The 27,988-nt window shown below is 40.5% G+C and overlaps 1 protein-coding gene across 1 annotated transcript in view; it reads right to left on the reverse strand.

The window, feature by feature from the left end:
• Positions 1-1,113: 1,113 nt before the first annotated feature.
• The window catches only part of lgi2a (leucine-rich repeat LGI family, member 2a), a 35,122-nt gene continuing 8,247 nt past the window's right edge, over positions 1,114-27,988 (reverse strand). Inside the window, exons 2-8 of the mRNA XM_055938580.1 lie at positions 27,179-27,250; positions 17,189-17,260; positions 16,914-16,985; positions 14,428-14,499; positions 8,201-8,370; positions 6,267-6,431; positions 1,114-4,809 (exon numbers count right to left, since the gene is read on the reverse strand). Of these exons, the coding sequence (XP_055794555.1) occupies positions 3,992-4,809; positions 6,267-6,431; positions 8,201-8,370; positions 14,428-14,499; positions 16,914-16,985; positions 17,189-17,260; positions 27,179-27,250 (1,441 nt within the window). The 3' untranslated portion in view covers positions 1,114-3,991. The remainder of the gene's footprint in view (positions 4,810-6,266; positions 6,432-8,200; positions 8,371-14,427; positions 14,500-16,913; positions 16,986-17,188; positions 17,261-27,178; positions 27,251-27,988) is intronic.

The following is a 27,988-nucleotide window of genomic DNA, read 5'->3' on the forward strand; positions in this document are numbered from 1 at the left end:
TCGTCTTTCAGCTGAAAAGGGTTGTTTTCACTGTTGTGGTTCTTTAAGGTACCTTAGGATTGGAATACGCCCATTTTGAAGGCAGCATCCTTGTCGATTGGGAGCCAGTGGGTGTGTTTGAGTAGTAAGGTTAACGAAGCTAACTGTAGACGAAAGTTGACGAGGGAGATTGGGGGAGGTACATCTGCGACAGCTGGAAGTCGGACACTGTAGTGGTTTTCCAACAGCAAAGCTCAGATCAACATGGCAGTGTCACCATAGCTGCTATTGGTTATACGTTTTTCTTTATAAATGTCGAAATAAACTTTTCTATACCCCTATATCACACACTCACAAACTAAAAGTGATACTTGAGGTCTCTCTGTAACGGCAGTCTAGCTCTTCCTCCTCGGCGAGAAGGATCAGAGGACCAATGTGCAGCGTGGTAATTAGACATAATGAATTTAATTAAACAAAACACTATACAAACTGACAAAACACACTAACCGTCACAGTCCCGTGTAGCACCAACACTGACACAGGAACAATCACCCACAAACAAACAGTGAGAACAGCCTACCTTAATATGGTTCTCAATCAGAGGAAACGTCAAACACCTGCCTCTAATTGAGAACCATATCAGGCAACACATTTAACCCAACATAGAAACAGACAAACTAGACACACAACATAGAATTCCCACCCAGCTCACGTCCTGACCAACACTAAACAAGCAAAACACATACGAACTCTGGTCAGGACGTTACACTCTCAAATATAGCTTTCATTTGTATCCCCTGCAGCTTTTAGAATTCTTTATTTCATTAGTTTATTTTTTGTACCCAGCATAAACTACTTTCGAAACTAACCAATCATGAAACAGGAAGAAGCTGTCCGGACCAGCTAGTCTTCTGAGAATAATGAGCTGTCAATTGTGTGGGCTTTACCTTGTTATTAAGCATGTGCTAGAAATTTCCAGGTCGTCAGCGTATGAATATTACGGCAAATAATAAACCGATGTTTGGTATGTTTTTTACCAATACCTGTCAGTCCCATGTCACCCCCCATTGCTCAGCTTTGAATTTTCTGTGATCCTGTGTCTGTCAAGAAAGTTGAATACATTGTAGAGTAACATCGTTTATCAAATCAAACTTTATTTAAAGTGCATTTAAAATCACAACACATATTACAGTAAAAACAATAAGAGGTAAGAGATTTTTTTAAACAGAAGGCAATAAAAGATTAAGAAAAGAAAATGAAGCAAAAAAGGATGTTAAAATAACAACAAAATCATATTTTAAAGGCAAAGTAAAAAGGTGGGTTTTCAAGTGTGATTTAAAAACCTCAATTGTCTCTGTCCCTCTTACTCCCTGGGTTATATGGAACGAGCATGTCAGATAAGACTGAGCAAGGCCGTGCAATGATTTAAAAGTTAAGAGTAAAATCTGAAAATTAGACTGATACTTTACAAGCAGCCAGTGAAATTAGGATAACATTGGAGTGATGTGTTCATGCCTTCTAGTTTTGGTTAAAATATTGGCAGCATTATTCTGTACAACTTTTTAATTTACTATTTAATCATTATAATTTACCTACACAAGTCATCTGTTCATGCAAGAACATCACAGATCAAAACGTTAGGCATAAACAATTGCTGTGGGAAATCACGCAAAAAAATACTTTACAATGCTAAATCTCTGTTGGTGACTGTTGAACTTCTAATTAATTTGGCCTGGTCTTTTGACTATATGCAGGTTATAGGTTGACTAAATCTATAAAAAGCATAAAACATGCCATTGTCTAATAGGCAGACATCTAGTTATTTACAGAGCTTTGACGCTGGAAGGGTCAGTGTTTTGCTAAAATAATTACTCACCCCTATCAATAATGCCTGCATGCAGTACATGAACTTGTCTGAACTCATTGGGGCCATGCTTACAATGTAGCATATTAGTGGCTAATGTAGAGGAACAAGTCTGGTTTAACACTCAGCTAACAACTTAAGCAGCTGTTAGGATTTCCCATAGGCAAACATGTCACACTTAGCCACCATACTAATGCTAGCTGGTTATGCCTAGTTGTATACTGGATATTTCAGAATACTGTATACTGATATTTCAGATAATTTTTATGAAAAAAAATTATCATTGGGAGCCTGCAGACTGTGCAGGAATTTCCTCTAGCAGCCTATAGTCTAAAGTAGACTCATACTCTTAGTCGACCTCATTTATCAACATGCAGAGAACATACATATATTTGTTTCTATGAAAAGCCATTTTTATTAGTCCTCAAGACAGGAGTTTACAGTGGACAGTTCCCCGCAGCATACACATGTGTTTCTTTAGAAGAGGAATTGTTGGAGGTATGGCTCAAATATTGGCATATGGTGGTTAAATACGCTACCAGTAAAATTATATACTATGCTAATGTTACATTTGAGGCTGGGAAATGTATGTAAAAACAACTACAATACAATTGTTGTGTCTGTGTTCTCTTCAAAACAAATGATACATTTTCATTTGAACTCTGATCACTAACTCTAACTTTGCTGTTTTAAGGCAGAGCTTGATCCACTTAAGACAATTTCACAGAGTTGATAACAATGAGTTAGTACATGAGACTGACCAGCAAAGCACAAGCTGTGCAATATGGAGGGAGAATGCGATCATACTTTCTGTCAAGTATGTGTTAATATGTATCATTAATTGTTCAAAAGAATACATCTGTAGAGCATTAATGTTGACTTATTTGGTCAATGTTTTTAATAATCAAACTAGCATAGTCAATATCTATGATGATGCCTTAGGCCTAGACTCAATCAGATCAAGAGTTAACCGGCAACAGCCAAAATCCACATTACTGATGTTTTGTAGGTGTCGGAGGTGTAACTGCATTGTAGCTGTCAAATCGGTGAGCAGATAAGCAGATCATTGTTACGAAGCCACAACCATCCTACTTGCGTTAGAAGTTCAGAACGAGAAAGTGTAGGCTATATATACAATGTAGAAATAATGATGCTCAAAATGAAAATCATTAAAACGAAAAAATGTCTATCAGCCTAATTGAGCTCCAGATTACATCTCACATTCCAGTGTTTGAACTTGTAATCAAGGCTGCATGGGATTTCTCGTAATGTGACTCCATGCAGCCAATGGCAATGTCTGCTTTAGGTACAGTATAATGCCATGTGCTGCTTGTGGATTTGACAGATCTAACGCATTTCCACCTCTGACACAGCCCCAAAAATACGGTTGTTGGCTAAAACAGATCTGATTGAATATAGCCCTTAGTCAATCAATACACACATATCTAGTTGTACTCTGCAGCAGGGACTTGTTTAGGAACTTGAGTAATTGTACATTTATGTGTAATAAAGAACAAATCTGAGCAACGAAAACCTTTGTAAATCCCCAAATATTTGTGAAACTGCTTTATATGAACGATATAAACAAAATACAAACATACATGTGTTCTGCTAATGATTGTTTTAGAGTTCTGGTTCTGTGTCACAAGGGTTTTGTGTCACATAATATTGTTATTAAAGGTTTGTGCTGCTGCGACTTTTCCCTGTATCTACAAAGCAGTTGGGAGTGATCACTGTTCAAAGCTAGGTGGCGCAGCAGCAGGACAAACAAAACACTAAAATGCCTGTGCTGATAAGGCAATGTACATTGTGGAAAAGGAAAAGAGTTGGCTGAGAGTTACCTTTTGAAAGACTTTGCAAACCGGAACTACCACGTATAGATCCACAACTTAATCACCGAGGTGACCAAATGACTTGAGATTTTAGTTCTGGGTTAACCGAGATTACCTGTGCGTATAAAAGTCAATAGAACAGTAGGGACATGACAGATTTTAAAATGGTATACAAACACAAGAGGTGCTTAATAGGAAAAAATATTTGATAATGCTGCTTGAGTTACCTCTCCCTCTCTTGGCCCCTTTTCCCCCACAAAAATGTCAACGTTTATAATGGAAGACATAAGATGCAGGGGCTGAAGCCCTGGCTATCTCATAAGCTCAAGTCGATGATGATATGTTCAAAGATCTGCGTATTGCCCTTGAAGCTGGAGGAGAAAATGAAGTCCCGGCGATCGGTGGATACCACGGTAAAGGAGCGTGGCGCCATGATGTACACCTCTTTGAAGCGCTCAAAGAGTTTCTTATCAGCGTCCCACAGGTAGATCTGTGAGAAGGTATAGTCGCTGCCCAGGGCCAGATAGTGGCGCTCTTTGAAGGAGAATGGCTGGAGAATCATAGCACCTCGTGAGGGCAGGGATTGGATCTCCATAAACTGTTTGCCACTCCAGCGAAGTACCTTAGAGTCACCTATATAGCGCGTCATGGCCAGGTAGAGGTCCTCCTTGACTCGGAAGGTCTTGACGGCCACCACATCCTCCATGTTGGGGATCTCTCCCTGCAGGGCAAACGTCTGGGCATTTCTGCTCCACTGGTAGATTACAGGCACCTGGGAGCGGCTGGCCAAGATGAGGTGGGACTTGCCATCCAGATCCACAAACTCAGCATCAGTGTCACGGAACCACTCATGCAGGGACTGATAGGAGTAGAAGCCCTTGTCGTTCCACTTGTAGAGAGTGGAGAGCCCCGCCTTTGAGCTATCGGCAATCACAAAGAACCACTCGCCAGCAATCTGGAAGGCTTCAATGTCATTGGGCTTGGAGATCTTGGATACCTCGATATCCTGAAACTTGCTGAACCTGTTCTGGTCTTCATCAAACTTGTATATGTGAGAACCACCAAAGAGCTGGGCCACTATGACAAAGACCTGGTTCTGGATGATGACCGATTTGCACCCAACGATTGACTGGCCTGAGATTTGAGACACAGAATAGACACATTTAGAAATTCAAATTATAGTTTTTTGGCTTTAAAATACTGGAAATATATTAATTAAGAATAAGGAAGAGAAACAGCACTAGATATAAACCACAAAATGCAGCACAATTTATGTTCTCTCTATACGTATATGATTTATGTTCTATGTATATGTTCTCTGTATATATCAATGATGTCGCTGGTGCTTCTCTGATCCACCTCTATGCAGACAACACCATTCTGTATACTTCTGGCCCTTCTTTGGACACTGTGTTAACAAACCTCCAGATGAGCTTCAATGCAATACAACACTCCTTCCGTGGCCTCCAACTGCTCTTAAATGCTAGTAAAACTAAATGCATGCTCTTCAACCGATCACTGCCCGCACCCGCCCGTCCGACTAGCATCACTACTCTGGACGGTTCTGACTTAGAATATGTGGACAACTACAAATACCTAGGTGTCTGGTTAGACTGTAAACTCTCCTTCCAGACTCACATTAAGCATTTCCAATCCAAAATTAAATCGCAACAAAGCCTCCTTCACTCATGCTGTTAAACATACCCTCGTAAAACTGACTATCCTACCGATCATTGACTTTGGCGATGTCATCTACAAAATAGCCTCCAACACTCTACTCAGCAAATTGGATGTAGTCTATCACAGTGCCATCCGTTCTGTCACCAAAGCCCCATATACTACCCACCACTGCGGCCTGTATGCTCTCGTTGGTTGGCCCTCGCTTCATATTCGTCGCCAAACCCACTGGCTCCAGGTCATCTATACGACTTTGCTAGGTAAAGTCCTGCCTTATCTCAACTCACTGGCCACCATTGCAACACCCACCCGTAGCACGTGCTCCAGCAGGTATATTTCACTGGTCATCCCTAAAGCCAACTCCACCTTTGGCCGCCTTTCCTTACAGTTATCTACTGCCAAAGACTGGAACAAACTGCAAAAATAACTGAAGCTGGAGACTTACATCTCCCTCACTAACTTTAAGCATCAGCTGTCGGAGCAGCTTACCGATCACTGCACCTGTACACAGCCCATCTGTAAATAGCCCACCCAACTACCTCATACCCATATAAATACTCACCAATATTTAAGCAGTGATTTTGTCACTTGACATTCAGGGCGGCATTTTCCTCTCGCCAACACACACGTTATCAGTAAACACACTGTAATTAAAAAAAAGGGAAATATGATACTGGAGCTCGCTAAAGCTTTGTGTGTACAGTGTTAGCAGGTATCTGCATGTATACTAACACTCTGGTTAAATTAAACATCCTTCCCATTGAAAAAATAAGTTAAAACATAAATCGTGCTGCAAATAATAATTTCACTCATCCGGTCTATTTGAAATGTTACTGTGCGCTTGCCCACAACAAGTGTGTTTGAGAGAGGAATATGTCAGCCTCAGTGACATAAGATGTCATGTTACCAAATACCTGTGATATTGTCATAAGTCCTGAAGTTCATCTCAATGTGGTCCCACTGTAAAACCATACAACTCTCTGTGTTGGGTGCAGCGATGGCCACATAGACGTCATTTTTATAAGAGAATGTGTCCACAGACAGAGACTCTGATGGCACCGACTGATGGTGGATAAAATCTGTGGAAAGTGGCAATCTTAGCATTAGTATGATTTGTAATAAAAACTGTTGTGTAGTGTAAACTGATCTTGAACTAAAGTTTCACGTAATTGGTTAGCTGCTCAATTAAGTTCTGGGTCCACACGTGTTAAGAGATGCGAGTATGAGAAGCGGAACCGGAATGAGGAGCTACACCCTCTCTCTTTGCAAGTTACGGGCTGAATGTCCCCTCCCCTTCTGAAATTTGAAAGATGCTAACACCTGCAAAATTGTGATTTGTCCAAATAACCCAAACACTGGATCAACTGCTGCTCGTTATCCTATGCATCCCATTCCTTTATGACAGATTCTACGGTACCAGTTATGTTTATGCAGATCTGTCCACGAGAGATTAAGTGTAGACAACAACAGTAATTGTGAGATGTTGAGGACGCATGGGTGCGATCTATACAAAAACCACAAGTGGTGTTGCTTCAGTTGCTCCAAGAGACAGCCAGGAGAGCTAAAGAAAGCACCAAATAGGCTCTTTCCGTAAATCATTCAAGTGTATTGAAAGGAATTAGGAACCGTGCACACTTTGGAAGTTGTGGCCATTTGGAGACACCAGTTAGACCTCTCACTCAAACCTTTTAAGTCGTATGTTGTATCAATCCCTAAAGTGTTCATTAATATTCTTGTTATGTTTACTGAATGTATCCTGAGTAGTCCCAAATTCTGTTATTGCCAAATGCTTGCGAAAAGTACAGTAAAAGTTGCCTGGCTACCCATCCACATCGGTCCGGCCAAACGCCACGCCTTGCCCATGATAAGTCGCGATTTATCTCTATCCTAGACAACTTCTGGAAGGTAAACACATTCTGACTGTTCTGATTGGTCCCAGAAACCGATGGGTTGGTCCTACACGATGATGTTATCAACTTTGATACTCTGATTGGATAGATTTGTTAGAGACGATCCAATCACTGATGAATTTGTTTTGTAGAACGGCCCTCATTTTGAAGTCACACGAACGACTTCTAGGATGGCAGATTCAGACAATGTCCTGATCGATAGAGCAGCTATATTAAATGCAGTCGTCAGGCAACAATAAAAGTAAATTGCACATAAAAACAAAACAGTAATGTTTGACTTCAGTCTTGTCAGGTAAACTGATGAGAATTTCCTCATAACCTCCAAAGTGCTACTATGGTTATGCATAATATGCTTCTCATAGTTTATGGCAACTCTTATAAATTATACTATCATTGTAATGAGTTTATGTTAAGTAGGCCTTATGATGGAGGGCTCAAGTAAGACCATTGCAATTAGCAGTGGTGTAAAGTAATTAAGTAAAAATTCTTTAAAGTAATACTTAAGTAGTTTTTTTGTGGTATCTGTACTTTACCATTTATATTTTTAACAACTTTTACTTCACTACGTTCCTAAAGAAAATTATGTACTTTTTACTCCATACATTTTCCCTGACACCCAAAAGTACACGTTACATTTTCAATGCTTAGCGGGACAGGAAAATGGTCCTTTTCAATGCTTAGTGGGACAGGAAAATGGTCCAATTCACACACTTATCAAGAGAACATCTCTGGTCATCCCTACTGCCTCTGATCTGGCGGATTCATTAAACACACGTGTTGGAATATGCCCCTGCCTATCTGTAAATTAAAAAATATATTAAAATGGTGCCGTTTGGTTTGCTTAATATAAGCAATTTTCTATTAAGGTATCTTTACTTTTACTCAAGTATGACAATTGGATACTTTTTCTACCACTGGCAATTAGTCAGCTCCCTCACCAGTGGAGATGCATTCATTGTGCAGGCTGGCCATGTCATTCAGCCGCTTGTCCTTCATGTCCTTGGGTCCGGCACAAATGACATCGGAAACCGTGGCATTGGTGCTCTTCAGCCATATCATCAGCCACTTCGCACGGCAGTCACACTCAAAGGCATTTCCTCGCAGGTCACTTTGCAAGGACAGACAACCAGATATCAGTCACAGCATAACCATACCCTAGCCCAGCAGTTTACAGATTTTCTAAACTCCAATTCTGTCAATGAAACCTATCAGCCGCCATAGCACTGAACCCGCACTTATAAAACATTCAAATGAACATCTCTCTCTGTACTCATGCGTCTCGCTCTAAGTGCAGCATGTGATACTGTTGACCATCTATTCTTCTCAGTCACCTAAAGACAAATGTAGGTCTTCGAGGTCGGGCGCTCTATTGCTTTCGCTCTTACTTGTTCGACAGACTCCAATTCGTGCTATTAGATGATGACTCCTCCCCCTTAACTAGTGTCAAATTTGATGTCACTAAAGGGTCTGTTATTATTTTCATTGTATGATTTGATTGATTTTACATTAATGTCATGCATCTTTCTGATTCCCAGCCCACATGGGCTTATAAGACACTTTATTGGCTGTATCCAAATAAAATGATGATAATTATAAATGCACATACACTACCAGTGAAAAGTTTGGACATACCTACTCATTCCAGGGTTTTTCTTTATTTTTACTATTTTCTAAACTATGAACTTTTCTAAACTATGAAATAACACATATGGAATCAGGTAGTTACCAAACAAGGTGTTAAACAAATAAAAATATATTTTATATTTGAGATTCTTCAAAGTAGCCAACCTTTGACTCGATGATAGCTTTGCACACTCTTGACATTCTCTCAACCAGCTTCATGAGGTAGTCACTTGGAATGCATTTCAATTAACAGGTGTGTTTTGTTAATTTGTGGAATTTCTTTCGTCAATGTGTTGAGCTAATCAGTTGTGTTATGACAAGGTAGGGGAGGTATACAGAAGATAGCCCTATTTGGTAAAAGACCAAGTCCATATTATGGCAAGAACAGCTCAAATGAGCAAAGAGAAACGACAGTCCATCATTACTTTAAGACATGAAGGTCAGTCAATCTGGAAAATGTCAAGAACTTTTAATGTTTCTTCAAGTGTAGTCACAAAAACCATCAAGCGCTATGATGAAACTGGCTCTCATGAGGACCGCAACAGGAAATGAAGACCCAGAGTTACAGAGGAAAAGTTCATTAGAGTTACCAGCCTCAGAAATTGCAGCCCAAATAAATGCTTCAGAGTTCAAGTAACAGACACATCTCAACATCAACTGTTCAGAGGAGACTGGGTGAATCGGGCCTTCATGGTCAAATTGCTGCAAAGAAACCACTACTAAAGGACACCAAAAATAAGTAGAGACTTGCTTGGGCCAAGAAACACGAGCAATGGACATGAGACCACTGGAAATCTATCCTTTGGTCTGATGAGTGTACAAAGAGGTGTACATCATGGCGCTAAATTTGAGATTTTTGGTTCCAACCGCCTTGTCCTTCTGAGACGCAGAGTAGGTGAACGGATGATCACCGCGTGTGTGGTTCCCACCATGAAGCATGGAGGAGGAAGTGTAATGGTATGGGGGTGCTTTGCTGGTTACACTGTTGATGATTGATTTATTTAGAAATCAAGGCACACTTAATGAGCTTGGCTACCACAGCATTCTGCAGCGATACGCCATCCTATCTGGTTTGGCATAGTGGGACTATCATTTGTTTTTTAACAGGATAATGACCCAGCACACTTCCAGGCTGTGTAAGGGCTATTTGACAAGGAAGGAGAGTGATGGAGTCCTGCATCAGATGAACTGGCCTCCACAATTACCCGAACTCAATCCAATTAAGAGGGCTTGGGATGAGTTGGACCGCAGAGTGAAGGAAAAGCAGCCAATAAGTGCTCATCATATGTGGGAAGCCTTCAAGACTCGTGGAAAAGGATTCCAGGTGAATCTGGGTGAGATAATGCGAGTGTGCAAAGAGTGTGCAAAGCTGTCATAAAGGCAAAGGGTGGCTACTTTGAAGAATCTAAAATCTAAAATATATTTTGATTTGTTTAATGCTTTTTTTTGTTACTACATGATTCCATATGTGTTTTTTCATAGTTTTGATGTCTTCACTATTATTCTGCAATGTAGAAAATAGTAAAAATAAAGAAAAACCCTTGAATGAGTAGGTGAGTCCAAACTTTTGACTGGTAATGTACATACAAACATACAGTTGAAGTCAGAAGTTTACAAACACCTTAGCCAAATACATTTAAACTCAGTTTTTCACAATTCCTGACATTTAATCCTAGTAAAAATTCCCTGTCTTAGGTCAGTTAGGTCACCACTTTATTTTAAGAATGTGAAATGTCAGAATAATAGTAGAGAGAATGATTTATTTCAGTTTTTATTTCTTTCATCACATTCCCAGTGGGTCAGAAGTTGACGTACACTCAATTAGTATTTGGTAGCATGGCCTTTATATTGTTTAACTTGGGTAAAAAGTTTTGGGTAGCCTTCCACAAGCTTCTCACAATAAGTTGGGTGAATTTTGGCCCATTCCTCCTGACAGAGCTTGTGTAACTGAGTCAGGTTTAAAGGCCTCCTTGCTCGCACACGCTTTTTCAGTTCTGCCCACAAATGTTCGATAGGATTGAGGTCAGGGCTTTGTGATGGCCACTCCAATACCTTGACTTTGTTGTCCTTAAGCCATTTTGACACAACTTTGGAAGTATGCTTGGGGTCATTGTACATTTGGAAAACCCATTTGCAACCAATCTTTAACTTCTTGACTGATTTCTTGAGATGTCGCTTCAATATATCCACATAATTTTCCTCCCTCATGATGCCATCTATTTTGTGAAGTGCACCAGTCCCTCCTGCAGCAAAGCACCCCCACAACATGATGATGCCACCCCCGTGCTTCACGGTTGGGATGGTGTTCTTCGGCTTGCAAGCCTCCCCATTTTTCCTCCAAACATAATGATGGGCATTATGTCTAAACAGTTTTTGTTTCATCAGACCAGAGGACATTTCTCCAAATAGTACGATTTCTCCAAAATGTACTACGCAGTTACAAACCGTAGTCTGGCTTTTTTATGGCGGTTTTGAGTAGTGGCTTCTACCTTGCTGAGCGGCCTTTCAAGATACTTTTTGTACCTGTTTCCTCCAGCATCTTCACAAGGTCCTTTGCTGTTGTTCTTCTCTAGGAGACAGAACGCATCTCCTTCCTGAGCGGTATGATGGCTGCATGGCCCCATGGTGTTTATACTTGCATACTATTGTTTGTACAGATGAACATGGTACCTTCAGGCATTTGGAAATTGTTCTCAAGGATGAACCAGACTTGTGGAGATCTACAAAAAATGTTCTGAGGTCTTGGCTTATTTCTTTAGATTTTCCCATGATGTCAAGCAAAGAGGCACTGCGTTTGAAGGTAGGCCTTGAAATACATCCACAGGTACACCTCCAATTGACTCAAATGATGTCAATTAGCCTATCAGAAGCTACTAAAGCCATGACATCATTTTCTGGAATTTTCCAAGCTGTTTAAAGGCACAGACAACTTAGTGTATGTAAACGTCTGACCCACTAGAATTGTGATACAGTGAATTATAAGTGAAATAATCTGTCTGTAAACAATTGTTGGAAAAATGACTTGTGTCATGAACAAAATAGATGTTCTAACCGACTTGCCAAAACTATAGTTTGTAAACAAGAAATTTGTGGAGTGGTTGAAAAATGAGTTTTAATGACTCCAACCTAAGTGTATGTAAACTTCCGACTTCAACTGTAACAGTTGATCATTTTTCTTTGTAGCTAAGGGTTAACTTGTGTTTGATCAGGATGACATTGCATCGTAACTTGTTTCTAAATATGTGTTGTGGATCGGCTTCCTTACATATGTAATTGAGTTCCTTTGTCCAAGGGTAATTGTGTGTTTTATCCCAGTTGAAAACCCTTTTTTGTTACTCTGTCCTCAGGCATATCAAAAAAACGGTACCATAACCTAATCATTTCACCCCTCTGTCTTATTTCATTGGGCTCCCATCCCATGTCTCCTTGAATAGCAAGGCTTATGCACTCTAAGGAAGCATCTTATGGCTCTGTTTTCAATAGAGTAGGCTGTTTTGGCTACTTTACAACCCCAGATTTCAGCAGCATAGTTCAATATAGTACACACACATGAATTATAGACTTGTGAATATGTACAATAGCCAAGTTCTTTACAAATGTCCAATTTACTACCAATGGACCCCAACGCTCTACCTGCAGAATCAGATATGGACTTTATACACCTCTCAAATGTCATGTATTCATCAAAAAGGAAACCAAGGTATTTATATGAGCAAGTGTACTTTAGGCATATTGCTCCAAAATAAAAGTAATGATTACTTCTTATTGTAGACTTTTTTCTGAAGTGCATTATATGGGTATTATCTTGTTTGATCATTATCTCCACTTCGTACACCAGAGATTGCAAGGACAATATAATCTGTGTCCCGAGTCGTGTCATTTAGTTTAACTCCTAAATGTTCATGTTTGATTTGATGGGCCAAGTTGTTTACAAAAAGGACAAATAACGTTGGGGAGAGCACCTCACCTTGTTTGAGCCCAAACAGAGCAGGAAACCATCCAGTCCTATGTTCATTTGCCTGTACACAGGCAACTGGACATCTACACAGGGCTTTATTTGCATCATAGAACCTTCCATCAATTCCCATTTTTGTCTAAAAGCAAGATTTCTATTAACCAAATCAAAAGCCTTCTGAAAATCAATAAAACAGGCAAAAGTTGGTTTTCTCTCTATCATTCTATCATTCGTATTACTTTAGAGACAGTATACTGTATACACAGAGTATACCAAACATTAGGAATACCTTCCTAATATTGAGTTGCGTTAATTGAGTTAATGTTTGTATACTCAGTGTACATGTACGTGGTCTATACAGGCTCTTTCCTAAAGCCATTTCCTAAAGCCATTCAGCAGCAAGTGGGAGAGCCTTTTATTTAGAATGAAGGAATACAATTTATATACAGTGCTAATGAGAGTAATCCCTCTGTAGTTCAATGGGATTTTAGGGTCATTTTTTGAGAATTTTGGAATAGGCTTGATTGTAGATTTGTACGATACAGATGGAATAATGCATTTCTCAAAAAAAGCCTGGAAGAGTCCAAATAGTGTTCGCAACAATTTAGGTGATTTCATAACTGAATTAGATAAGTCATCAATTCCTGTGGCTTTCTTTGGTTTAGACCGCTCAACCTTTCTGACCTTCTCTAGAGTAAGAATGGCATTCAAATAGTGGTTATGGGTGTAAGAATTCTTCTTCATTTCCTCCTCCAACTCATCATTACGAGAACATGTTTCTTTCAAGAACTCATCAAAATAAACTCATTGTATGTGTTACCTTTAGGAGAAACACAAAATTACTTTAATTGTTATGCTGATGAACATTTTTCCAATTGTGATTTTGATGGTTTGTATTAAATTATAGATCAGATTACATGTTTAAAATTGTCATCAGTAATGTAATCCATTGGATTACTCAAAATAATGACTTTTAGATTACTTTCCCTGCATGAATATTAGGATAGGTTAAATTAACCAGAGAAATGAGCAATTCAGTATGTATAATACAGCTGCAACACATGCAATGTTTGCCATTGCTGTTCATTTGCAGACAGTCTGGGAGCTGTGCTCAGCATTAAAGAAAACATTTAAAAGACAAGTTCATCTTTTTTCAACCAAATTATTATTTCTTATGTAAATGGCATGTTAAAGAAGAGTGCGCATGCGCTGGCTAGCCAGAAAGTATTGCTCGAGTCGAACACAATGAAATATAACGTTGTCAAAAAAAAAGTACAACATCTAAAGACCTGTATCCCTATACAGAGAGTGTAAAATGACATATTTCATTCCTACCCTGGAATTGCAGAACAAGTTTCTCAAAACAGTTTCTAATAACCAACTAAAATCGCCGAAAAAGTGTCTGAACTCTTCTATAACATGCCATTTACATAAAAAATAGAGATTTGGTTGAAAAATAAGAACTTGTCCTTCAAGTCTTTCTTTAAAAACTGCCTTTGTTGAAGTCATCCTGAAAGTAATCATACATGTTTTATACAGTTAAAGAAAGAATCACTACACATCGAATGCACATGCATAAAAACTCACAGCTCTATCAATGAGTCCAGGTCGATGAAGGAATCCCTGGGTAACGCTTTTAATTTATTGTTTGCCAAAGACCTGAGGGAAAACAGCATTGTCAGATTAATTCAGCAGATATTCCTGTCAATTAGTCACCATGGAAATACAGAGGGCCAAAGGGCAAGATTTTCCAGAAAACAATATACCCACAAAGATTGTAAAATATATTTTTCACATAGCAATATTGTATGTTCATACATTTTTAAAAGAAAATTCAGTAGTAGTCTGTGTTTTCACACACTTTAACAGCTCTATTTCCAAACGCAATGTCCAGTGCAGCACTAATAACAAAAATAAGTACCCATCCATTTTTCTACATTTGTTAGAAATGTTTGCAGTTCACATTTTTGTTAAGCTTCAACATGGAAGTCTATCAGTCTACACATCGCATTTGCACTACACCATAGTAAATGACATTGCATGTGCGAGCCAAACATTTAATAAGATTAGCCTACATTTGTTGTTGTTATGCCAAACTTTGTCATCCGAAGAACGAGTAAACAAACAAACAGGCAAATATTGGCAATAGCGGAGAATTCAGCAACATGGACAACGGTCGAATCTCCACAATTTTACATTCAGGTCAGACACTCAGACTGTATTGGCATAATATCATTGTAGGCTATAGAAAGTAGAGGGTATAATGCACATGATGCTCATCCAAACTTTTCACAGGAGCTGACCAAAAAGAATATCCAATATAAAAAGAAAAGAGGGATGTCCGCTGTTTTGCTGCTCCCAAAGGTGATCTTTTAAAAGAGCATTGGTGATAAACTACCGATTAGGCTATAATATACTACTCTGCCCCACCCACTGACAAAATCATTGACATAAAAAAACTGTATTACCACTAAGACGTGCTGGTTGGTCTTAAAGGTCCAATTTAGACATTTTTTACATTTATTTTTAATTCAATATCAAATCATTTCTGGTTAACAATTAAGTGCCTTACTGTGATTGTTATCAATTAAAATTGTCAAAATTAAACAAAAATAGCTTAGCTAAAAGCAATTCCTCAAGCAATTTCTGAGTGGGGAGGGGAAAACTGAAAACTAGATGTTATTGGCAGAGAGGTTTGGAACTCTCTCTTATTGGTCTATTAACTAATTTACCACCTGATGATATCACCAGGCAGACTAAAACTCCATCCCACCAAAACATGCTGATATTTCTGGCGGTCTTTTCAAACAGCTCTTACACTAAAAGGGCATTATCATAATTTTCTAAATTTCACAGTATTATTCCAACCTCATAGTGTGGAAATATATATGAAACACAGGGAAATCATGTTTTTGATGGCACTAGCTCATTAAATGTTACCATTTGAGTTTTCACCTCAGTGCAGGCGAGCTGATGTTAGACCGGTAAATTGCCAACCCTGGCGATATGGTTAGAAAATAACAGCACCAGTATTAACAAGCCAAAATGTCCAACCTACTTGCATTTGACAATAGCACTGCCTTGTGACAAGCTAAAAGTAGACCCCTTAGCCTCCAATTGACATTAATACATCGCTACTACCAAAACGCAAGTGGAAAATAAGTGGGAACACATTAGGTTGCATTTCGGGTAGAATATCATTGTAGCTCTGGTAAGCCCTTGTAGCCCTGGTAATTCCCTGGTAAGAAGACAATGTGGGTTAAAATACTACTGCATTATCCCCAAACATACATTTTCTTCACTGGAATAAAAGGAGAAGTTCAGGATTCAACAACTTGAAGTTAGATGGTTCCTCACCCTTATTAAAGTAGTCTATGAGCCAGGAGATACTATAATCCATAGTTCAGTTTTCTTTAAACAGCCACTATAAACTTCAGCTAATTTTAGCCACCGCTAGCTAACAATCAATGGAAGTGATTGTAAATGGCCTAATCACTTCTAAAGCTGCATTATGTAGAAATTGCTCTGCCATTAACTGGTTGCTAAAATTTTAAAATGTTCACCTAATTTCAGTTTATGTGACAAAACAAGCAATGTATTTTGTAGAGAATCATTGTACAAACTATACCGTTGTGAAATATATTTTCAATAACCAACAATATTGTAGAATCTGGTGTACAAAAAGAAACAAAAACAAAACTTAGGGAGGAAATAGCACACATACTGTATAACAGCATACAATAACACACACATGTATCATACTTACATTCAATTAGAATGACAGATCTATAACTCAAATTTCTATCTGAATTCTGTCAGGTTACGTAATGTCAAACCACAAATAGTTGATTTCAGTTGATTTGGCCATGATTTTTTGTTGTTGTTGATTGCTCCTATCACTTCTATTGCTTGTTAGCTAGTGGTGGCTAAAGTTATCTGAAATTCTTAGTTAAACCAAACCATGGATTATAGTTTATTTTGGCCCATAGATTACTTTCAAAGTGAGGAACCATCTAACATCAAGTTGTTAAATCTAACTTCCTCTAATGACAATGATGATTATTTGAACTTACAGGTGAGTCAGGTCCCTGAGTCCTCTGAAGGAATATTTGGAGACAGTCTCTATCTTATTACTCTCAATGAACCTAAAGAACAAAGGATATACACCACTTCAAAAGAGAAAATGGATTGTGTGATCACATGGGGCTAATGTATAGTAGAATTAATCCCGACTATAATAAAAGGGATACAGTTACTCAGTATCTCTGTAACTCATTTCTTGAACAACAAAATTAGCTTAAGTATATCATTATTATAAAGATGAGTGAATGAAGGGAAAGGCACTTACAGGTATTCCAGGTGTGGAAGGCCAGAAAATGCATCGTCCCTTATTGTCATCACTGAATTTGAATTAAGAAGTCTATGATAAAAATAAACAAAGAGTTAGTTACTTTGAACACAAGTGCAAATATAGAAAGACATTGTAGTTTAAAAAGTAAATGTCTAATTATGATTTATTATAATTCATTATATCATAACATTTAATGTCACACATCATTGACAAACATTCACATGTAGAATCACTGATATTTTAACATGATATATACTATACAACTAAAAGGTTAAGTTCATTTCTAAGAATAGCAATCAAAAAATAAGTCAAAATTGTATCCTCAAATGATGGTCATCTCACCATAGTGAGATCATAGTGTTACCCAGCGTGGGGTGGTTTAGGTTTGAGGATAAATCTACCTCTGTCCTCCAGTATATCACTGCCAATACATTATCTCCATGTTCCCTTTCTGTGACCTTGTAATCTGAGATGAGCTCAAAAGTACAGTTTTCCTATGATAAGCTTTTTAATAAACATGAGGGTCACAATCAATGTCATGCTTGCACTAAAATGTAAATTGCTGATGGACAACTGTACCTTACACTGGAAGAAGGCATCTGTCCTTAAAATTGCCTATTGAGTACAGACTGGTAGTGTGGCCATATTATGTATTCCTCACTTTCATAATAAGGATATACCCTGCTAACAATAATGAGCCGTTAGTATGTCCACGGGACGTCATAAAACGGCCACCTGAAGTCAGCAGGACATTCTGTCATTGTGGCCTAGAGGTTTTGTCTAGTTCCCTGGGACGTCCCCAAGGACATTCTTGGGATGTTATGTCATGGTCCCCTGGAGGTTTTGTATTTAACACAATTTGACATACATTGTGTATGTTTATTTATACAATTATTATTATTGAACACGTCCTCGTCTGGGATTTGAACTCACAAACTCTAGGTTCACGACATTCCAATTTTCCTGCTATGCCACCATGTCTGTACCAACGACTGATTACATCTGTAGGTAATGTTCCCTCTGAGTGCCGCACAGAATAAATATCAGCCTGCGCAGAGAAGCATGAGGTTGAACTTCCCTCAACTCTCTAGTTTCCCCTTTTAGTTGACATAATCAATGTTTAGCTCTACTGTGTGAATTGTGCTCGAATCAACGCAATATCAAATAAAATACAATTTTATTAGTCACATGCTCCGCATACAACAGCCTTACAGTGAAATGCTTACTTACGAGCCCCAAAACAACAGTGCAGTTTCAAAAAAATACAGATAGGAATAAGAGATGAAAGTAATAAGTAATTAAAGAGCAGCAGTAAAAAATAACAATATATACAAGGGGGTACCGAGACAGAGTAAATGTCACCTGTTACACCTGTTAGTTGAGGTACTATGTACATGTACATACAACGGTATGTAGGTAGAGTTATGCATAGATGACAACAGAGAGTGGCAGTGGTGTGGAAAGGGGGGAGGGGCAATGCAAATAGTCTGGGTAGCCATTTGGCTAGATGTTATGGCTTGGGGGTAGAAGCTATTTAGAAGCCTCTTGGACCTAGACTTCGGCGGTCTGGTACCGCTTGCCATGTGGTAGCAGAGAGAAGTCTAGGGTGGCTGGAGTCTTTGACAATGTTTTTGGCCTTCCTCTGACACCGCCTGGTATAGAGGTCCTGGATGGCAGGAAGCTTGGCCCCAGTGATATACTGGGCCATTCACACTACCCTCTGTAGTGCCTTGCGGTCGGAGGCCAAGCATTTGCCATACCAGGCAGTGATGAAACCAGTCAAGATGCTCTCGATGGTGCAGCTGGAGAACCTTTTGAGGATCTGAGGACCCATGCCAAATCTTTTCAGTCTCCTGTGGGGGAATGGGTTTTGTCGTGCCCGCTTCACGACTGTCTTGGTGTGCTTGGACCATGTTAGTTTGTTGGTGATGTGGACACCAAGGATCTTGAACCTCTCAACCTGCTCCACTGCAGCCCCGTCATGAGAATGGGGGCATGCTTGGTCCTCTTTTTCCTGTAGTCCACAATCATCTCCTTTGTCTTGATCGCGTTGAGGGAGAGGTTGTTGTCCTGGCACCACACGGCCAGGTCTCTGACCTCCTCCCTATAGGCTGTCTCATTGTTGTCGGTGATAAGGCTGTTGTGTTATCGGCAAACTTAATGATGGTGTTGGAGTCGTGCCTGGCCGTGCAGTAATGAGTGAATTGGGAGTACAGGAGGGGGCTGAGCATGCACACCTGAGTGGCCCCTGTGTTGAGGATCAGCGTGGGGGATGTGTTGTTACCTACCCTTACCACCTGGGGGCGGCCCGTCAGGAAGTCCAGGATCCAGTTGCAGAGGGATGTGTTTAGTCCCAGTGTCCATAGCTTATTGATGAGCTTTGAGGGCACTATGGTGTTGAACCCTGAGCTGTAGTCAATGAATAGCATTCTCACATAAGTGTTCCTTTTGTCCAGGTGGGAATGGGCAGTGTGGACTGCAATAGAGATTGCATCATCTGTGGATCTGTTGGGGCGGTATGCAAATTGGGGTGGGTCTAGGGTTTATGGGATGATGGTGTTGATGTGAGCCATGACCGGCCTTTCAAAGCACTTCATGGCTACAGACGTGACTGCTACAGGTCAGTAGTCATTTAGGCAGGTTACCTTAGTGTTCTTGGGCACAGGTACTATGGTGGTCTGCTTAAAACATGTTGGTATTACAGACTCGGACAGGGAGAGGTTGAACATTTCAGTGAAGACACTTGCTACTTGGTTAGCGCGTGCTCACAGTCCACGTCCTGGTAATCCCTCTGGCCCTACGGCAATGTGAATGTTGACCTGTCTAAAGGTCTTACTCACATCGGCTGCGGAGAGCGTGATCACACAGTCCTCCGGTACAGCTGGTTCTCTCATACATGTTTCAGTGTTATTTGCCTCGAAGCAAGCATAGAAGTAGTTTAGCTCGTCTGGTAGGCTCGTGTCACTGGGTAGCTCTCGGCTGTTCTTCCCTTTGTAGTCTGTGATGGTTTGCAAGCCCTGCCACATCCAACAAGTGTCAGAGCTGGTGTAGTACGACTCAATCTTAGTCCTGTATTGACGCTTTGTCTGTTTGATGGTTCGTATTCGGCTAAGGTGTATGTAAACTTCCGACTTCAACTGTAAGTTTTCAGACCATTTGCTATGAGACTTGAAATTGAGCTCAGGTGTCCTGTTGCCATTGATAATACTTGATGTTTCTACAACTTTATTGGAGTCCACCTGTGGTAAATTAAATTGATTGGACATGATTTGGAAAGGCACACTCCTGTCTTTATAAGGTCCCACAGTTGACAGTGCATGTCAGAGCAAAAACTAAGCTATGAGGTTGAAGGAATTGTCTGTAGAGCTCTGAGACAGGATTGTGTCATGGCACATATCTGGGGAAGGGTAACAAAACATTTCTGCAGCATTGAAGGTCCCCAAGAACACAGTGGCCTCCATCATTATTAAATGGAAGAAGTTTGTAACCACCAAAACTCTTCCTAGAGCTTGCCGACCTGGCCAAAATGAGCAATCGGTGGAGAAGGGCTTTGGTCAGGGAGAAAACGAAGAATCTGATGGTCACTCTTACAGAGTTCCTCTGTGGAGATGGGAGAATCCTCCAGAAGGACAACCATTTCTGCAGCACTCCACCAAATAGGCCCTTATGGTAGAGTGGCCAGATGGAAGCAACTCCCCAGTAAAGGGCACATTAAAGCCCTTTTAGAGTTTTCCAAAAGGCACTTTTAGGACTCTCAGACCATGAGAACCAAGATTATCTGGTCTGATGAAACCAAGATTGATCTCTTTGGCCTGAATGCTAAGCGTCACGTCTGGAGGAAACCAGGCATCTTTCATCACCTGGCCAATACCATCCCTATGGTGAAACATGATGGTGGCAGCATCATGCTGTGGGGATATTTTTCAAAAGCAGTGACTGGGACAATAGTCAGGATCAAGTGAAAGATGAGCTGTGCAAAGTACAGAGAGATCCTTGATGAAATCCTGCTCTAGAGCTCTCAGGACTTCAGACTGGGGCGAATGTTCACCTTCCAACAGGACAACGATCCTAAGCACACAGACAAGACAACGCAGGTTTTGGCTTCGGGACAAGTCTCTGAAGGTCCTTGAGTGGCACAGCCAGAGCCCGAACTTAAACCTGATCAAACATCTCCAGAGAGAGCTGAAAATAGCTGTGCAGCTACGCACCCCCCCCCCCCCCCCCCCCCCCCCCGTCCTACTTCAAATCAAATCAAATGTTATTTGTCACATACACATGGTTAGCAGATGTTAATGTGAGTGCAGTGAAATGCTTGTGCTTCTAGTTCCGAACATGCAGTAATATCTAACAAGTAATCTAACAAATTCACAACAACTACCTTATACACACAAGTGTAAAGGAATGAATAAGAATATGTACATCAAAATATATATGGATGAGCGATGGCCGAACAGCATAGGCAAGATGCAGTAGATGGCATAGAGTACAGTATATACATATGAGATGAGTAGTGCAGGGTATGTAAGCATTATATAAAGTGGCATAGTTTAAAGTGACTAGCAATACAGTTATTACATTCAATTTTTTATTATTAAAGTGGCTAGAGATTGAGTGTTGGCAGCAGCCACTCAATGTTAGTGATGGCTGTTTACCAGTCTGATGGCCTTGAGATAGAAGCTGTTTTTCAGTCTCTCGGTCCCAGCTTTGATGCACCTGTACTGACCTCGCCTTCTGGATGATAGAGGGGTGAACAGGCAGTGGATTGGGTGGTTGTTGTTCTTGATGATCTTTTTGGCCTTCATGTGACATCGGGTGGTGTAGGTGTCCTGGAGAGCAGGTAGTTTGCCCCCGGTGATGCGTTGTGCAGACCTCACTACCCTCTGGAAAGCCTTACAGTTGTGGGTGGAGCAGTTGCCGTACCAGGCGGTGATACAGCCCGACAGGATGCTCTCGATTGTGCATCTGTAAAAGTTTGTCAGTGATTTTGGTGACAAGCCGAATTTCTTCAGCCTCCTGAGGTTGAAGAGGCGCTGTTGCGCCTTCTTCATCACGCTGTCTGTGTGGGTGGACCATTCCAGTTTGTCCGTGATGTGTATGCGGAGGAAGTTAAAACTTTCCACCTTCTCCACTACTGTCCCGTCGATGTGGATAGAGGGGTGCTCCCTCTGCTGAGCTTTAGAGGATCTGCAGAGAAGAGTGGGAGAAATTCCCAAAATACAGGTGTGCCAAGTGTATCGTCAAACCCAAGAAGACTCAATGCTGTAATTGCTGCCAAAGGTGCTTCGCCAAAGGTGCTTCAACAAAGTACTGAGTAAAGGGCCTGAATACTTAATCTGTTATTCTTTTATATATTTTTTTATAAACTTCAAAAAATCTGTTTTGCTTTGTCATTATAGTGTATTGTGTGTAGATTGACGAAGAAAAAAAGTGTTTTAATCTATTTTAAAATAAGGCTGTAACGTAACGAAATGTGGAAAAGGTGAAGCGGTCTGAATACTTTCCGAATGCACTGTATATGCAAATAGCCATTGCCATATATGGATCTGTGCAAGAGCTGCATGTTGTCACTTGAGCACATTTGTTCATATTCTTTACTAGTTAGTGATTCATTAGCACAGTCATAGCTCATTTCTAGTCAACAATGGGTAGTGGTTGCTTCCTACAAGAGCACAAAATGTGTGCATTTCTAGATATCTTTGAAAAGCGAGTAAGGTAAAGAGCTTTTCTTTATGTCTTAAAGGGGCAGTGTTGTAATTTGTCTGATTCTCTGTAATAATGGTATGGGAATAATAATTAACTGTATTTTGTAAAGTTGTTTCTTGCATCAAACACAACATTTTCAGTCATCTTTTTGTCCGAAAGACAAGTGGATAAACAGGTTAATGTCAAGCCCTGCATGTTTTTTTTCTAAAGTTTCATGGAATGTAGACCTACATTGAACACCACACATTTGCTGCTACTGTAGGTTGAATGATCTAACAGCTATTTTCATGTTAAAATGTAATGGGATGCAATTTTCTCCATTGTTTTTGACGGTAGGCCACTCTGGCAGGCCTACATTATGATCAAATGGCCACAGTAGTCTACTTGGCCACTGTTGTAACTGTAACTTAAAGCGGGTACAGTGCTCATAGTAAACGCGCGCTGGAAGTTGCACAGAATTTCCACAATGTTCAAGTTTATGCTCAGCAGACCTGGCATTTTCTCAGTGCCCAAAAAATGTTGAGAGAACATTGCCTGTAGGCGTATTCCTACACTTTTCACTTCAAATTAAATCTAAGCTCAATTACAAATACACTCAACAGCCTCCCGAGTGGCGCAGCAGTCTAAGGCACTGCATCACATTGTTGTGACGACATTACAACCTGGGGTTCGATCCCACAACAGGCCGTGACCAGGAGTTCAATAAGGCGGTGCAACATTTGCTCAGCATTGTCCGGGTTAGGGCAGGGGGGGGCATTACTTGGCTCATCTCGCTCTTGTGGCGGTCCAGGCGCCTAGCAGGCTGACTTTGGTAGTCCATTGAACAGTGTTTCCTCCGACACATTGTTGCAGCTGGCTTCTGGGTTAAGCGAGCAGGTGTTAAGAAGGTTTTGGCGGGTCATGTTTCGGAGGATTCATGACTTGACCTTCGCCTCTCACGAGCCCGTTGGGGAGTTTCAGCGATGAGAGAAGATGGCAATTGGGGAGAAAAAGGGGGTATTTTTTTTATATAAATAACACTCAACAAAACCCATTATATTTATCATAGTGATTCAGGAGTAACATTAAAACAGAATAATATGCCCCACCAACATTAGACAACTATACTAAAAAACCAACCTCAAATAAATGAAATCAATGAAAGAATAGTCAGATTAACTGATAATTAAAATAGCAGTGCAGATGGCACTATAGGTAACATGTGTAGGGGACTTCTGAAACTCTACAAACTGTGGCACAGCAGAAAGAAAAAGCATACTCCAAATCCAGAGGTTGTGAATTCATATCACAGGTGGGGTCACATTGGAAACTCAGTACTAAATGATCATGTCAAATGCAATACATTGTCATTATTTATTAAAGAATTTACACTATTTTAGCAGAATAGCATACCACTTACCTTAAAACCCTGATACATTTTTCTTTATTTTATTTACACTACATGACCAAAAGTATGTGGACAACTGCTTGTCGAACACCTCATACCAAAATCATGGGCGTTATTATGGAGTTGGTCCCCCCTTTGCTGCTGTAACAGCCTCCACTCTTCTGGGAAGGCTTTACACTAGATGTTGGAAAACTGCTGCAGGGACTTGCTTCCATTCAGCCACAATACCATTAGTGAGGTCAGGCACTGATTTTGAGTGATTAGACCTGGCTCGCAGTCGGCGTCCCAATTCATCCCAAAGGTGTTCGATGGAGTTGAGTTCAGGCTCTGTGAAGGCCAGTCAAGCTCTTCCACACCGATCTCGACAAACCATTTCTGTATGGACCTCGTTTTGTGCACGGGGGCATTGTCATGCTGAAACAGGAAAGGGCCTTCCCGAAACTTTTGCCACAAAGTTGGAAGCACAGAATCGTCTAGAATGTCATTGTATGCTGTAGCGCTAAGATTTCCCTTCACTGGAACTAAGGAGCCTAGCCCGAACCATGAAAGACAGCCCCAGACCATTATTCTTCATCCACCAAACTTTACAGTTGACACTATGCATTTGGGCAGGTAGCGTTCTCCTGGCATCCGCCAAACCCAGATTTGTCTGTCAGACTTCCAGATGATGAAGTGTGATTCATCACTCCAAAGAACACATTTCCATTGCTCCAGAGTCCAATGGCAGCAAGCTTTACACCACTCCAGCCGACGCTTGACATTGTGCATGGTGATATAAGGCTTGTGTGCGGCTGCTCGGCCGAAGCTCCCGACGACCAGTTCTTCCAGGGGCAGTTTGGAACTCTGTAGAGTGTGTTGCAACCAAGGACAGATTTGGCAGTCCCATTATGTGTGCTTGTGTGGCCTGACACTTTGTGGCTGAGTCGCTGTTTCTCCTAGACGTTTCACAATAACAGCACTTACAGTTGACTGGGGCAGCTCTAGCAGGGCAGAAATTTGATGAACTGTTGGAAAGGTTGCATCTTATGACGGTGCCAAGTTGAAAGTCACTGAGCTCTTCAGTATGGGCAATTCTACTGCCAATGTTTGTATATGGAGATTGCATTGCTGTGTGCTCGATTTTATACACCTGTCAGCAACGGGTGTGGCTGAAATAGCCGAATCTACTAATTTCAAGGTGTGTCCACATACTTCTGTATATATATAGTGTATCATGTTTTGGGAAACCTAGGACAATCAGGGGAGCTTCAGGGGACCATGACACAACGTACCAAGAACGTCTTAAAAAACATCCTCAAGGATGTCCCTGGGACAAACCGGGAATTAAACAAAATGGCACAACTTCCCAAGAATGTTCTAAAAATGTTCTCGGGGTCATCCCCGGGACAAACCAGGAACTAGACAAAACCTCCAGGGAACAAAGACACAATGTCCCAAGAAAAGTCCTAGAGAACGTTCCCTTGGGACCATCACGCAATGTCTAAGGACTAGTAAAATGAACATCCTGAGAATGTCCTAAAAAGGTCCTGATATGGTCCTCAGTGACATCCTAGGAACTTACAGGGGACTAGACAAAGGTCCCCCAGAGAACCTCCCCTTTGGACCATCACACAACGTTCGAAAGTCTTAAGGGACCTAATGGGAATGTCGCCGAATGTGCTCAGGACGTCCCCTGTTTGCTAGGTATGCTCATCATCAAATTCAGAACTGAGCACTCACTCCACTAAGCTTACATTCTCTACATGCTCAAATAGACAAGTCAAACGTTAAGGTAATTAAAAAACACACAAAAACTATGTGAATATCAAGTCATGTGTAAGGTAGAATATGGTAAGAACAACATTCATGTCTTAGTTTTGGCTAAATAGATATGGGTCGTTCCATAAATAGAGTGCTTTTTGGGTAGTGTAATTCTGTCAAAAATAACTATTTTATAGTTAAAATAACATTTTTTTACCAAAAGTTTATATTCTGTCATAAGAGCACATGGTAAAACATTATTTTTATTAAGTTGAGAAAAATGCCAAATAAAGTAACAGGGTTGACAATTGAATCTTAAAATCAGCTATAACTCCCCTTGTGACAGGAGGAATGGCAGCATGTTGTGTGCAATTAAATGCAAACTTAACAAAACATTTGAACTTGTTAAAACATCTGTAGCCCATCTATCTATGGGTAACAGGGTTGATGTGTTATGCTCAACGTGCTCAGTTTTCTACCACAAAACACAATAAAATGGCCAAAAAGAGTATCACCTGCTTTTACACTATGATTTGACTACTAGATGTTACATTTTTTCTTTTGATAAAAAAAGGTATAGTTTTACTATATTAAAACAAGTGTTCAGTTCACGTTACAGGGTTGAGCTTAAAATGAGGGGCAAACTTAAATGAATCACTAAATCGCATGAAATAAATAGTTATCTTCAGAAGTGTCAAAGCAACAAAGATTCTCCTGCCACCACAAAACACACACACACACAACCAGACATTGATTGATTAATTGGAGAAAGCGTGTGTCAAGTACAGAACATTTCCTAGGCTTTTCTACCTGCAGCAACACTAGCAGGGGCTTACCTATGATGTGAATAAATGTAACTACAGTCGCAAACTTAAATATAATAATAATATATAATAATATATGCCATTTAGCAGACACTTTTATCCAAAGTGACTTACTGTCATGTGTACAGACACGTTGTTGTTGTAGGTCAAACATCACATTTTTTTAAGAACGACGCTGTTTACATTCCGAAAATTGACTTTTTATGACCATCTGTTGTTGAGTTCAACTTAATTTCCCAACTGGTTAAACCCCTACCCATTCCCATGGACACACATACTGGAAGTCATGTCTCATTTGTATATTCATGTATAGTACAAGTGTCATTGACTCACAGGAGTTGGAGAGATGGCATGTGAGCAAACATGGTCTCCTTGATCTCGGAGAAGGACCCGTTGACAATGCTCCTGAAAGATAGTAAGATTATGAAGTAAGCACAGAGCAAATTAAAAGTAGAAAAGATTAAGTTTAGGGAACCGAGTGACACAGGGGTCTAAGGCACTGCATTGCAGTGGTAGAGGCATCACTACCGACCCGGGTTCGATCCCGGGCTGTATCACAACCGGCTGCGATCAAGGAGTCCCATTGGGCGGCGCACAATTGGCCCAGCGTCGTCCGGGTTACGGGAGGGTTTGGCCGTAGGCCGTCATTGTAAGTAAGAATTTTTTCATAACTTAAATAAAGGTAAATACACTGCTCAAAAAAATAAAGGGAACACTTAAACAACACAATGTAACTCCAAGTCAATCACACTTCTGTGAAATCAAACTGTCCACTTAGGAAGCAACACTGATTGCCAATAAATTTCACATGCTGTTGTGCAAATGGAATAGACAAAAGGTGGAAATTATAGGCAATTAGCAAGACACCCCCAATAAAGGAGTGGTTCTGCAGGTGGTGCCCACAGACCACTTCTCAGTTCCTATGCTTCCTGGCTGATGTTTTGGTTACTTTTGAATGCTGGCGGTGCTTTCACTCTAGTGGTAGCATGAGACGGAGTCTACAACCCACACAAGTGGCTCAGGTAGTGAAGCTCATACAGGATGGCACATCAATGCGAGCTGTGGCAAGAAGGTTTGCTGTGTCTGTCAGTGTAGTGTCCAGAGCATGGAGGCGCTACCAGGAGACAGGCCAGTACATCAGGA

Source organism: Salvelinus fontinalis, chromosome 11, assembly GCF_029448725.1.
Source record: "Salvelinus fontinalis isolate EN_2023a chromosome 11, ASM2944872v1, whole genome shotgun sequence".
Classification (NCBI taxonomy): Eukaryota; Metazoa; Chordata; class Actinopteri; order Salmoniformes; family Salmonidae; genus Salvelinus; species Salvelinus fontinalis.